The 13,570-nt window shown below is 46.1% G+C and overlaps 1 protein-coding gene across 3 annotated transcripts in view; it reads left to right on the top strand.

Annotated features, from left to right (window-relative positions):
* Window positions 1–13,570, top strand: part of LIMK2 (LIM domain kinase 2) — a 76,983-nt gene that overhangs the window by 47,908 nt on the left and 15,505 nt on the right. For all 3 annotated transcript variants that reach the window (XM_049866208.1, XM_049866209.1, XM_049866210.1), the window contains 3 exons: window positions 9,870–10,005; window positions 11,606–11,715; window positions 12,313–12,501. In XM_049866208.1, coding sequence (XP_049722165.1) covers window positions 9,870–10,005; window positions 11,606–11,715; window positions 12,313–12,501 — 435 coding nt within the window. The remainder of the gene's footprint in view (window positions 1–9,869; window positions 10,006–11,605; window positions 11,716–12,312; window positions 12,502–13,570) is intronic.

Genomic DNA, 13,570 nt, shown 5'->3' with positions numbered 1-13,570 from the left:
CACCACGGTTTCACTGAGTTACTAGATGCTGGTAGAGTGGTGGGAGATGTCTGGATTGGGGAAAGGGAGAAGAGAACTGGTCCTTGATGTTGACTACCAGGCATCCTGCTAGGCGCTTTATCCTTTAATCTCTTCCCATTTTACTGGTGAGGCAACTGGCTTCAACTTGAATAACTAACATGGCTAGGTTTTTCAGTCTTTCTGAGTTTCTCTCACCCTCCCGTGGGGGAGCTGCACCTCCCTCTTCTACATCTCCCTCAGCGGTGTTGCCCTCCCAGCAGAGAGAATAGAAAGAGGGCCGCCACAGTTTGCCCTGGTGTGTTGAAGGGAGGGCAGGGATTCTTTTCTAAAGAGCCAGCAGGAATTGATCTTAAGTTTAGGAGGCAGGTTTTACTAGGTCGAGTCAAGATGCCAAGTGTTGAGGTAGGGAGCCACTGGTCTAGGCCAGAGCCTCACATTAATCCTGCTTACTGTTAATCCTGGAAAGGCAGCTTCAGAGAGGGGTTGTTCCCTTGGGAGCCAGGAATGCTGTGCCCATTTTCTTTGGGGGCAACATACAACTTAGGAGCCAGAGCAACTTGAACCTTTGAGGGCTGGGCCACCAATGGCACCCAGTTCTGGCTGTCCTTAGTCACGTTCTACCATAGCCCCTGTGGGGAACCTGACAACCTCCCCTCCCCCCAGCTCTGTTTGCCCAGCTGGACTCAGGAGGGGACTGACTGACTGACTATAGACCCTCTCCCCTCCCCTAAATGAGTGGCCACATTCCTGAAGCCACTTCTGAAGAGAGAGCCAGCAGCACAAGGCTCAGCGTCCCCTGCCCCCCTCCCCCCACCACACAGAACCACTGTTCTCCCAGGTATCAGTCTAGTCATTCACCACTGTCACTGCCTGGTCAGAAAGCCAAGAGCCCCCTCCTCTATTGGGGGCCGTCCTCAAGGGCACCCCTGTGACCAGGTGCCTCTTCCCTCCCTGGGCCTCAGTTTCCTCCTCTGCAAAATGTAGGTGCTAGACTTCTGAGCTGTGGAACAAGTCCTTGACCCCAGGCCTCTAGGGGAGTAGAAAGTCCACAGGAGTTTTGGGGCTGTGATTCCGAAGAAAGTGACTCAACCAAATTCCACCGTCAGGCGTGACATCGTGTGAGGGAGGGAATAGGAAGCAGAGAATGAAGAAGCTAATTTCTGTGCCCTATATACTCCTGCCTGACAGGCCACACTCTGTACAGGGTTTCCTTCTGCCTCGTGCTTCATGCCTGCCTCCCAGGGCCATCAACATGGGGGTGTGTTATAGTTACAGCAGTGCTCCCAGGGAAGAAGAAAGTTTCAATTGAGGTGAATTAGGTAGTGACTTTTTATTTGACCTTTTTAAAGGATTTTTCTTTTTATTGAATTTTCCTTGATGTCCAACACTGATTTAACAAGCTTGCTTTGCATATTATCTCTTGAAGAAAACAGGTTCATGTTTGTATTCTCAAGCAACCCATGTGTAAAGGGAGAAATTACTCTGAACCCTGTCCAGTTTAGCAGTATCTTTGGCAGCTGACTTAGGTCCTCTGGGATGCTTTTCATCTGAAAAATGAAGGGTTTTGGATCAGGTGAATGGTTTCCTGCTTAGCAGTTCTTGTGGCTCCTTGGAAGCACGCAGGCTCTTTCCCATTTTTTTTCCGGAATCGCGGAGGTCCTACCTTTAACCGCAGTAAACTGCACAAATTACTTGGAATAACAGACTTCTGGCTTTTGGTTGGAACTGAATTACCTTACTCTGGTAACATTTATTTCTTATTGATCAGAGGCTAGTTATGTGTTTGGTTAATTTTTCTCAACAGGTTAACAACATAAAAAAAAATTATTATTCCGTAATAATTAGAGCTTAGTTGACAAACTTTCAGTCTACAGGGTCTGCAAGAAAGGAGTAATAAAGGGATCTTTGGTGGTAAAAGGCTGAACTCTGATGGACCAGGGTGTCTAGGCCTCTGTCATATCTGTCCCTCTGGACCTCAAGGGAGAGTTGGCATCCCGGTCATAGGGTTCTTGGACTGTGGCGGAAGGGGCTGCAAATTTTCCCATTCAGCCCAGTCAGAGCTCAGAGACAAGAGACTGCTCAGAGGTCAGAAGCTTTTCCGGGACCGCTTACTCATGCAGGAGGCCAAGTGTGATCGTCTAGCCAGCCCTTCACCAGGACATGGGAGGGCTTGTTCTTTAGAGTGTATAAATCTGTAAGAGTGGCTGTTTGATTTTCTTACCTACCCCATGAGGTTGAGAATTTACCTATAAACACTGGGCGGAAGAATTTGGATGTGAGTGAGGCCTAGCCTATTTTATCTCACTTGGCTTCACCCAGCACAGCATTGTGCCTGTTTGTTCCTGCGCACCCTAGATGCACAGTAGCTAATTCCTAGCTGATAGGAATTGATTAGAATCAGTTTTTTTGTTTTTTTTTTTTTTTTTGAGCTGTATGCTTTTATTGTACTTTTCTCAGTTTTTAGAAATTTTTATTGTGTTTTAAGTGAAAGTTTACAAATCAAATCAGTCTCTCGTATAGAAATTTATATACACATTGCTATATACTCCTAATTCCTCTCCCCCTAATGAGACAGCACACTGCTTCCCTCCACTCTCTTTTTGTGTCCATTCGGCCAGCTTCTGACCCCTTCTGCCCTCTCATCTCCCCTCCAGATGGGAGATGCCAACATAGTTTCATGTGTCTACTTGATCCAAGAAAGTTTTTTTTTTTTCAGTTGTGCTTTAGGTGAAAGTTGACAGCTCAAGTTAATTTCCCATACAAAAATTTATACACACATTGTTATGTGACATTAGTTGCAGTCCCTACAATGTGACAGCACACCCCCCTTTCCACCCCGGTGTCTTGTGTCCATTCAGCCAGTTCCTGTTCCTTCCTGCCTTCTCATCCTGCCTCCAGACAGGAGCCATTTGGTCTTGTGTTTAACTGAGCTACAACGCACACTTTTCACAAGTATTATTTTTTGTTTTATAGTCCAGTCTAATCCTCGTCTGAAGAGTTGGCTTCGGGAATGGTTTTAGTTCTGGGTTAACAGAGCATCTGGGGGCCATGGTTTTGGGGGTCCTCCAGTCTCTGTCAGATCATAAGTCTGGTCTTTTTACTTGAATTTGAGTTCTGCTCCAGGCTTTTCTCCCACGCCGTCAGGGACTCTCTGTTGTGTTCCCTGTCAGAGTGGTCATTGGTGGGTAGCCGGGCACCATCTGGTTCTTCTGGTCTCAGGGTGATGGAGTCTGTAGCTTACGTGGACCTTTTGTCTCTTGGGCTTGCTCATTTGTTCATTCTCTGCCCCAAATGGGTTGGGACCAATTGATGCATTTTAGATGGCTGTTCGAAAGCTTTTAAGATCACAGATGCCACACACCAAAGTGGGATACAGAGTATTTTCTAAATAAGCTTTGTTATGCCAGTTGACCTAGATGTCCCCTGAAACTGTGGTCCCCAGTCCCCAGCCCCAGCTACTCTGTCCCACAAAGTGTTTGGTTGTGTTCAGGAAACTTCTTAGCTTTTGCTTTGGTTCAGTTGTGCTGGCTTCCCCTGTGTTGTGTGTTGTCCTTCCCTTCACCTATGCTGAAGAACCCTTTGATTTTTCATTGATTAGATAAATAATTCATTTTAGGACCTTCCTTATCTCCCTATAATGTTGCAGTCTGCTTCCAGAAAGATTACACCCTTGGAAACTGTAGGGGGCAGTTCTACCCTGTCCTGTAGGGTCGCTATGAGTCAGAATCAACTTGATGGCAACGGGTTTTGGTTTGGTTTGGTTTATTTCCCTACAGAAATTGGTTTGATTCCAGGCCAAGAAGTAGGACCATATCTTTGATGTGGTGAAACTCATGTGAAATTGTTCACTACAGAGTAGTAAGTTAGTCTCTGTGTACCTTGCTTACTGGTTGGTTTATCTGCCCGTGTTGGGAGGGAAAGGGGTCTTTTTACATTTGCCCTTGGTGTTTCTAAATTAAAGAGTGGGAGGGGGAAAATGAACACTTAACTGGGCACCTGCTGTGGGCAAGGCATTTGTACATAATTTAATTCTCATAGACTCATGAAATTTTACCATTACCAGTTGACAAATGAAGAAACCGAGCCTCAGAGTCAGGAAGTAACTGGTGTAAGGTGATATAGGTAGTAAATTGTAAAGAAGGACCCAGGTCTTGAGAGTTATTTGTGAGAATCTCAACTGATTATCTTTTTTTTTTTTTTTTTTAGCCTGTGTTTTTTCTGCTGACCCAAAAGGCCTCAGTTTGGGTCTGAATTGGCCCACTGAACTGACCTGACCACAGGGTTTGGTTTACCCTATAATGTTTTCGGAGAGGAGTTTTTAGAGGTCGTCCATAGGCACAGCCTTAGCATATATGGACCTCCAGGTGATCTCTGGCTGGAGGGTTTCAGCCTTGTTCACTCTGGTTCCTCAGCAGTGTGGTTGGTGACTGATGCCTTGGGCCTGCAGCCAGGGTAGATTCTGACTTTCACTTGAAACCTTCAAAAGCTGAAAACCAGAAAAGAGCCTTGGCTTTGGGAAGGCTATAGTGTGGCTGTGGCCTTTGAGAATCTGAGGTGGGACCTTTTTGAGTAGCACCTTCTATTTCCAGTGTATTTTGGATTCCTTTCTTAAAAGGGCAAAGACTGCTGCAGAGCAGAGTACTATAGAATAAATGAAGGAGAAGAATTAATTGTGCCATTAGTAGTCAGTACTTAGGCTTAAGGAGATGCTACAGGAAGTGTTAACACTAAAAGGCATTCAAGTTTCCAGGGCTCCAGCCTCCTTTTCACAGAAGAAAACACTGAGGCCCAGCCTAGGGAGGTGTGCCTATCACCCAAGCGATGTAATAGAGTGGAAACGGCTCAGGTTCCAGCTCAGTCACAGATGTATTGGGCAGCTTTGCAAAAGTGTCTTGGCAGTGGTTTCAGTCCTGTAGCCTGTGAAACGGATGATGCTAGCATCTTGCAGGGTTGTGGTCAGGCTTAGAGATAATATAAGTAAGACACTTCATACTGTGCCTGGAATATGTCATTCAAGTAACAGCTGTTGTTAATAGCCAAGCTAGGACTCTTACGTCTTCCGTGGCAACTTCTTCTAAGACCCTGCTTGTGTCCTGGGGCAAAACAGGGCTTGGGGACCCACAGCCAGAACAGAAGGCTGTTCTCCTTCCTGTTCCTCAAAGGCACCTGCGGCTGAAGACTTTGGCCATGTAGCTGGCCCTGCGCTTCAAAGGCATTTCTTGTCACAGATGTGCGTGTTGGTGATGTCGCTCTCCAGCCAGGTGCTCTCCCAGCAGGCTGCTGTGACTGTCTTCTGCATGCCTGCACTCGTTGCTCTCCCTTCCCCCAGTCCTAGGCCTGGCCAGGGCTACTTGTAGCAAACAAAAGCAGGATATTTATTGGCAATGGAAAGGAGGACAAGTTCTGGTGCTCCGGTGCCCTGCGGCGCACATACCATTGTGAGAGTGTAACAGGGCTCAGGCCTGCAGTGGGGCGCAAATATGTCTGCACCAGCTTTTCTCCATTGCAGACAGGAGAAGGGCAGGGCCTGGTGACCAAGAGCCACAGGACCCTGTCCTCCCTCTGCTAGATCTTGCCATTCCTGCCATTTGCAGTTGGGAGACATTTGCTTACAAGGGTCCTCTGCCAGGCCATTTTGCTAGGTGCTGAGTCAACTAAGAGTAAATGGGACACTGTTCCTACCCAGGAGCTTTAAGTCAGAGGCAGGAAGAAAAAGGAAACCCTTACTTCTAGTGCTGGCCCTCTGTTAGGTACCTCACAGTCATTCAGAACTACGTGTAACCCTCACTACCACCCCCGAAAAGTATGTGGTGGTATTGCCCTTTCACAAATGAGAGGCGAAGCAGCTTGCCCAAAGTTACTTAGGTGGTAAGTAGTCTGAGGTCACTCAAGTGGTAAGCACTGGTGCTGAGATTTGAACTTCGGATCATCTGATTCCAAAGCCTGTGCTCTTGCTTTTGTTCCAGAGGTTACAAACCCAGATTGTCTCAACAGCTAGACAGGTAACCTAAGAGGGGAGTAGGAAGGATAGGACAACAAACCAAATGGCCCTCTGGGTTTATCTTTAGTTTTTCTACTTCTGGTAGAGATATGGTTACAGAAAAATTACTTATTATGGGGAGAATAAGCACAGTGGTAGATCACAACGGACATGTGGTCTTGGTGTCAGGGAGATGATTGGGAATTGTGAGGACTGTGGCAAATCAGAAAGTACATTCCTCATCTAAAAGGCCACTGCAGCTCACCTACTGCCAGTTTTTGCCACATTAGTATTTCTCATGATGAAAAATCCAAATTTTGATGTGAAACATCCCAACTTTTAAGTATGGATGAAAGATTTTAAAATATCCATGACTTAGAACCTTTCTAGACCTGGCTTTGTCCCCTGTCTTCTGTGTAGCCTTGAGCAAATTTCACAGCCAATTAGAGTCTGTTCTTTAGGGCTGTGAAGTGTTTTCTTTCTCGGGATTGATCTTCTCCATGTGAGCGTGAGGTAGTTGAGAGAGTAAAGGTAGCAGGACAGGCAGTAAAGGCCTTCCAAAGAGCCTGACATTTGAGCCCGGCCTGAAGGTTGAGTAGAAATTCAACAGGCAAAGAAAAGGGACTTACTTGACTTCAGAGCAGTCGGGAGCCAGAAACTAAGATATTGGTGTTTTCTGCTCTGGTCTTGGTGTGCCCTGAGATCCTGGCTGGGAGGAGAGCCGTCAGCCTAATTCAAGTCTCAGATTTTTTTTTTTTTTAGATCTTAGCAGACATGGTGGACACGTGTGACATGGTTTCTGCCACCAGTAAGTCTATTATGTGGAGAGTTCTAGATGCATGGAACCATCAGAGACAAGTAGTGAATGACTCTGCAGAAAAGAAAGTGTGATACAGTTCTTGGCCATAGCAAAATCAGACCTTACCTGAATCAAGTGTAAAGTGCAGGTTGGAGAAGGCTAGAAACTCAAACTGGAGAGATATGTGAGCCCAGAGAGTGAAGGACCTTCGATGTTAGGCTTAAGAGTCAGGAAATCAGTATCGGCTGGACTTGGTAGAGAAAGCTTGATGGATGGGAACTGGGTGCTGGGAGAAGGAGGGGGAAGGCAGCTTGGAGTGGGTGGGAAAAATGTAACTATTCAGAGTCGAGAGCATCTGGGGTATAGTCTAATCTCATCATTTCACAGGTGGGAAAACCAAACCCAGAAAGGGCTTGTCCAAGGGCACGTAGCTTCTAGAACTTGAACCCAGGTCTGTCTTCCAATTCAGAGCTAATCTATGTGCCTTTTACTGCATGTTCAGGGTCTGCCCTCAGCCTTCTATATGTGGTTCCTACTGCACAATTCTATGTACTTCCTATCCATACCCATCCTGCCATACTAAGTGCTCAGGGCCCTGAAGTTCAGCATCCATAGGACATGCAGGAAAAGCAACAGGATGGCAGTAGCCAGCAGCAGAGCCATCCATGTTGTTGAGCACCCAGGGTAACTGGGCACTCTGAAGTGAAAGAGGGATTCTCAGGGCTGCCTCTGCAGCCACCTAGCTCAGCTTCTGCTTCCCACAGCTGCTGCAGTGCACACGCGTCCCTCTCCTCTACCCTCTATGGTGCAAAGTGGTAGCACTCATTGTGGCTGCTTACCTTACAGTATTAAGTTTTCTGTAGAAGTTCTCTTCCACAACTAGTTATAAGCTCTTGGAGGGCAGGTTTGGGGGCCTCGTGTATCTGTCTTTTATATCTGCAGTGTCTAGCAAATTACTTTAACAGTGCAATTGCCTTGCCCTCCACACTTTGCAAAAGGCTTTCTCATATATTAACTTATAGTTAACTCACAGCGACTCTTTGTTAGCATGCTACTAGTTGCATTTTTTCCATGAAGAAAATCTATTAAGAGAAATTGTCCAAGGCTTCCCAGCTAATGGCGGTAAATGGCTAAAAGGTGAACTATAGTTATCATCTTTAATTGCAGAAAATATTTATTGAATGCCTGCTGTACTAGATGTTTTATATAAACTACACTTTATCCTTTAATACATACTATTTCATTAAGTTTTCACAGCAATTAATTTTACAGATGAGGAAACTGTAAGAGAAGTTAAATAACTTATACAAGATGATGTAATTAGTAAGTGGCAGAAAAAAAAAAAAAGGGTCATAATTCAATCTCAGGCCCATCGAGCTCCATGCTGCCTCCCAGAAGCAAGGATGTGGCCAGTGTGGGTGGTACTAGGCCTTGACAGCAAGAATGAGGAGTCTGCTAACCAGAAGGAAAGAAGAAGCATTGGGTCGGCAGTCCAGGAAGTTTTTAGCTGTGTGTGCTGGTAGGCTCAGAATGAGAAGGAGGTTTTCTCTGTAGACCTGGCCTGAGAACAAACCCAGCCTGACTGAGAGGTCGAACTTCTCAACCAAGTGGCTGTCGGAGACCAGCTGTGGGTCCTCACATTTACGTCTTGGGCAGTGCTAATGGAGTTTTGTTTTTCCCCCAATATTTTATTTTAAATAATATTTTATTGTGTTTTTGGTGAAAGTTTACACAGCAGTTTAGGTTCCCGTTAAACAATCTCTTGCATGTTGTTTAGAGACATTGGGTACGTTCTTCACAGTGTGTGCACATTCTCATTATCTCTGTTGTGGTTGTTCCATTTCCATTAATCTAGTTTCCTGCCCCCCTTACATTCTCATCTTTGTCTTAAAGTAGTTGTTGACCATTTGGAATCATATAGTTGATTTTTTAAGGGAGCACAGTACTTATGAGTGATACTCATTTTTTTTTTAGCCATTTCTTATTTAGCCAGAAGGTGACCTCAGGGATCCCACTATTGTATTTTGACAATTTTCAAATCTACAGAAAAGTTGAAAAAATAGTTCAAAGACCAGCTACCTACGCTTCATCTAATCTAGAGTCGTCATCTGTTAACTTCTTGCTACTTTTCTCTTTCTTTCTCTCTGTCTATATATATATATATATATTTTTTTTTTTTTCTGAACTACTTAAAACTAAGCTGTTGGCATCTTGAGTCTTTACCCTTAAATACTTTAATATATTTCTCCTGAGAATTCTCCTACATAACCAAAGTATCGTTATCACATCTAAGAAAATTGACAGTAATTTCATAATATAATCTAATGTATAGTCCAAATTCAAATTTCCTCAATTGTTCAAAAAAAAAAATGCCACTCACAGCTTTTTTTTTTCCCCACTCCAGAATTGAATCCAAGATTCAGGTGTTATATTTGGTTGCCACGTCTCTAGGCTTTTCAAATCTCTGTATCTTTCCTCCTGTGACATTAACTTTGGAAGACTCATGGCCAGTTGTCTTACAGAATGACCTACATTCTGTACTTGCCCGATTGCTTCTTTATGATTAACCTTGATTTAGCAAGAGTACTTAGCAATGGTGTCAAAGATTGGTAGGTTTTGAAGAGTGGAAGTAATTGGGCTTCTTTGGTTCATTGAGAGATCTATCTATACCTGAGGGTCTTAACTGGAACTATGAATAGGATTCAGGAGATCCTTGATACCCTCCCTCCATCCACCCAAAAAAGTATATGTACACACATTTTCCTTGTATGTGCATTTTTCTGGGGGAGGCTCTTTGGCTTTCATCAGGCTCTCCGAGGACTCCAAGACCCAAAGAGGTAGTCTGCCAGCTGAGGTAGGCAGCACAGCTCAGTGCTGGTTTCTGGTGCCTTGTTCACTCTGAACTGGCTTCCCTTGGGGAAATGCCACTGAGCTGTGATTTTCCACAGCCCTGGCTTTGGATCAAAAAGAAGACTGTCCCTTTTGTTGGTAGGCCTGGGAGCCAGGACAGCCTATGTTGCCTGATTTCCTGGGACCTATGAGAGTTTTTGTCCTTGTCTTGCCTTCTAGGTGTTCAGAATGCCAGGATTCCCTCACTAATTGGTACTACGAGAAGGACGGCAAGCTCTACTGCCACAAGGACTACTGGGGGAAATTTGGAGAGTTCTGCCACGGGTGCTCCCTGCTCATGACAGGGCCCGTCATGGTGAGTGAGTCCCTTCATCTTGGCCTCTTGTGGTCATCAGAGTCCATTGGCAGTGCCTCTGGGTCCCCATAGCTTTCTGGTCTTCCCATCAGCCAGGGTTTCCTCTCTTTATTTACTCATCCACTCAACATATGTGTGTTGAGAATCTCTTAAGTGCCAGGTGAGAGTCATCCCTCGAAGTTGTAACAGTGTTAATTAGATAGTAGACAAGAATTATTTTAGGTGAAGGAAAGAACAACACACAATACAGGCAAAGTCAGCACAGCTGGACTAAACCAAAAGCTAAGAAGTTTCCTGAATACAACCAAACAGTTCGAGGAATAGAATAGCAGGGGCAGGAGTCTGAAGACCATGGTTTCAGGGGATGTCTAGGTCAATTGGCATAACAAAGTGTATTAAGAAAATGTTCTGCATCTACTTTGCTGAGAGGCGCCTGGGGTCTTAACAGCTAGCAAGTGGCCATCTAATATGCATCAATTGGTCTCAACCCACCTGGAGCAAAGGAGAATGAAGAACACTGAAGACACGAGGAAAATATTAGCCCAAGAGACAGAAAGGGCCACATAAGTCAGAGACTCCATCACCCTGAGAGCAGAAGAACTAGACAGTGCCCAGCTACTGCCAGTGACTGCCCTGACAGGGAACACAACAGAGAATCCCTGATGAAGCAGGAGAAAAGTGGGATGCAGACCTCAAATTCTAGTAAAAAGACTAGACTTGATGGTCTGACTGAGACTAGAGGGACCCCAGAGGTCATGGTTCCCAGACTCTCTGTTAGCCCAGAACTGGAACCATTCCCAAAGCCAACTCTTCAGACAAAGATTAGACTACTCACTGTAAGACAAAATGATACTGGTGAGGAGTGTGCTTCTTACCTCAAGTAGACACATGAGCTTATGTGGGTAGCTTCTGTCTGGAGGTGAGATGAGAAGGCAGAGGGGGACAGTAGCTGGTTGAATGGACATGGGAAGTACAGGGTAGGGAGAAGGACTGTGCTGTCACATTGTAGGGAGAGCAACTGGGGTCACATAACAATGTGTGCATAAGATTTTGTATGAGAAACTGACTTGTATTGTAAACTTTCACTTAAAGCACACACAAAAAAAGTTGTAAGTGTTGGGAGTAGATGGGTGGGTGGTCAGGGAGGAGACACATACAATGGGGAAAGTATTACAGGTCAAGAGGAAGACACACCTAAATTGTGTTTAGGGAATCAAAGGGAGACCCTGGAATGGGTTGGCAAAGAGAGGTTCCAGACAAAGGGCTTTAAGACATAGTCACAGACTTGTCTACCCTGTGTTGGATGGACTGTGAGCCTTTTAATGTGGGTGATCACCTCTGGGGGCTCATTCTCATGGCTGAGACCAAAGCGGTTTTTTGCAGCCTCAGAAATGACAGGAAAGGGAGCAATCTGACTTCTTCTCTGGCAGCTCTAGGGCAGGGGGTAAAAGGGTAGATTATGACTGGGGTCTGTAGATCCTTGATCATGTGTCACTCACTTCACCCCTGCTCGTACTCCAGCAACAGCAGCTGGGCCCAGTCCTCCCTGACAAGTTACTTCCTCTCACCCTGTGGGCCCTCCCTCACCTACTCACCACAGGTGGCTGGTGAGTTCAAGTACCACCCAGAGTGCTTTGCCTGTATGAGCTGCAAGGTGATCATCGAAGATGGGGATGCATATGCACTGGTGCAGCACGCCACCCTCTACTGGTAAGAGAGTGACCCTGTGTCCGTCCTCCCCATACTAGTGGCCGGGGAGAGGGACAGGTGGCAGTCTGGGATGGTCAGAACAGTGGATTCCTATCATAGCTATGCTCGAAACCAGCTCTTTAACCTGTAAGCAAGACAGTTGACGTCTCTCTGGCCTCTATTCTTACCTACCATTTCATGGCGCTGCTCCAGAGGGAGATAATGGCAGGGAAAGCACTTTTCAAGGAGGGTCCCAGAGCAGTAAAGGCAAAGCCCCTTAGAGCTCACCCAGTCCAGCTGCCCCCGGTTGACAAAAGAAGTCAGACTGAAGCCCAGAGAGGAGAAGGGGGTTGGGGCAAGAGCAAAGAGACAAGCCGGGCCACCTCACCCCTGGCCAGTACACCACTAACTGCAGATCGATCACACCACCGCCAGCCCCAGCCCGCCCCAAGGAACCCAGGCTCCTCATTCTGAACAACCATATGAAATCATGGCGAAAAGGGTGGTAGTGGGACCATAGGTAGTGTTACTTGAAGCCACGTGATATAATAGTTGCTGGAAGGGGGGATCCAGGTGGAGCTCCGGAATTTTAGCCCACTTCATGGCCCTTCTCCCCAGTGGGAAATGCCACAACGAGGTGGTACTGGCACCCATGTTTGAGAGGCTCTCCACGGAGTCTGCACAGGACCAGCTGCCCTACTCCGTCACACTCATCTCTATGCCAGCCACCACTGAGGGCAGACGAGGCTTTTCCGTGTCCGTAGAGAGTGCCTGCTCCAACTACGCCACTACTGTGCAAGTAAAAGAGTGAGTATTTGCAGGACTGGTTGACCCCACATCTGTCCAGGGAGCCTGGAGCTGCTGGAGAAAGGGTCCTTGAGCAGAGTCCATAGATGAGCCTCGAGGGGCTCAGAACCCCAAAGCCTTATGAGAGCTCCCTTCATCCTTATCTCATGTCTTCTTACTAGACCCCTCACTATGATGTAGGCACACCTGGGCCTTGGCACTTACCTTTCTCTCTGCCTAGATACTTAAGGCCAGAATCTGCTCACTTCCAGGTCTCAGGTTTCAGAGAGTGTTTGCTCTTTGAAATTATCTGATTTGTTTATGTGTATTAGTTTATCATCTGCCCTTCTCACTAGAATGTAAGTTCTAGAAGGGACTTTGTCTTGTCAGTTCTGCATGCCTGGGAACTGGAACAATGCCTGGCACATAGTAGGTGTTTATTGATTGCTGTTTGGTTGGTTGAGTGAATGTGAATGGAGAAAGGAGAAGAAAATGGTGTCCATGACCCAAAAGAGGTTAAGACCCCATCCTAGGTCTAAGACACCAGATGGAGAAAGAATCTGTGTCCAGCTACTACTAATGATGAGGCATCTGTGGTGCCTGCTCCCTAAATCATTATTGTACACTTACTCTGTGCTGGCAACTGGGCTGGGGCATACAGCACAAGGGAGAGCTACTAGGGCTGGAAAAGTCAGGAGGAGATGAGCTCTACTCTAAACCCTCATTAGATGAAATGAGGAAGGAACTATGTTCAGGACCAAGACAGCAGCATGTTCCCAGAGGTGGGAGTCTGGTTGTGTATGGTGTAGATTGGGTGGTTGGAAGTAGCCAGAAAGAACCTAGATTATGAAGACCCAGCAAGGTCCATTGAGGGGTTTAAGCAGGGAGGTAATGTGACTGGATTAGCATTTTAGAAGGATTGCTGGTGTGGAGGTTGGGTGGATGGAAGAGGGTAAGCCTAGAAGTGGAGAGACCAGTCAGGAGGCTGTTGGAGTGATCCAGGAGGAAGATGGTGGTTACCATGAAAATGAGAGCCGTGAATAGACTGACAAATTCTCAGAAGGCAGGATTCTCAGAGATGGTGGAGGAA

Source organism: Elephas maximus, chromosome 22, assembly GCF_024166365.1.
Source record: "Elephas maximus indicus isolate mEleMax1 chromosome 22, mEleMax1 primary haplotype, whole genome shotgun sequence".
Lineage (NCBI taxonomy): Eukaryota > Metazoa > Chordata > Mammalia > Proboscidea > Elephantidae > Elephas > Elephas maximus.
Note: the sequence above shows the minus strand (reverse complement) of the source record. Positions and strands in the feature narration are given on the sequence as shown.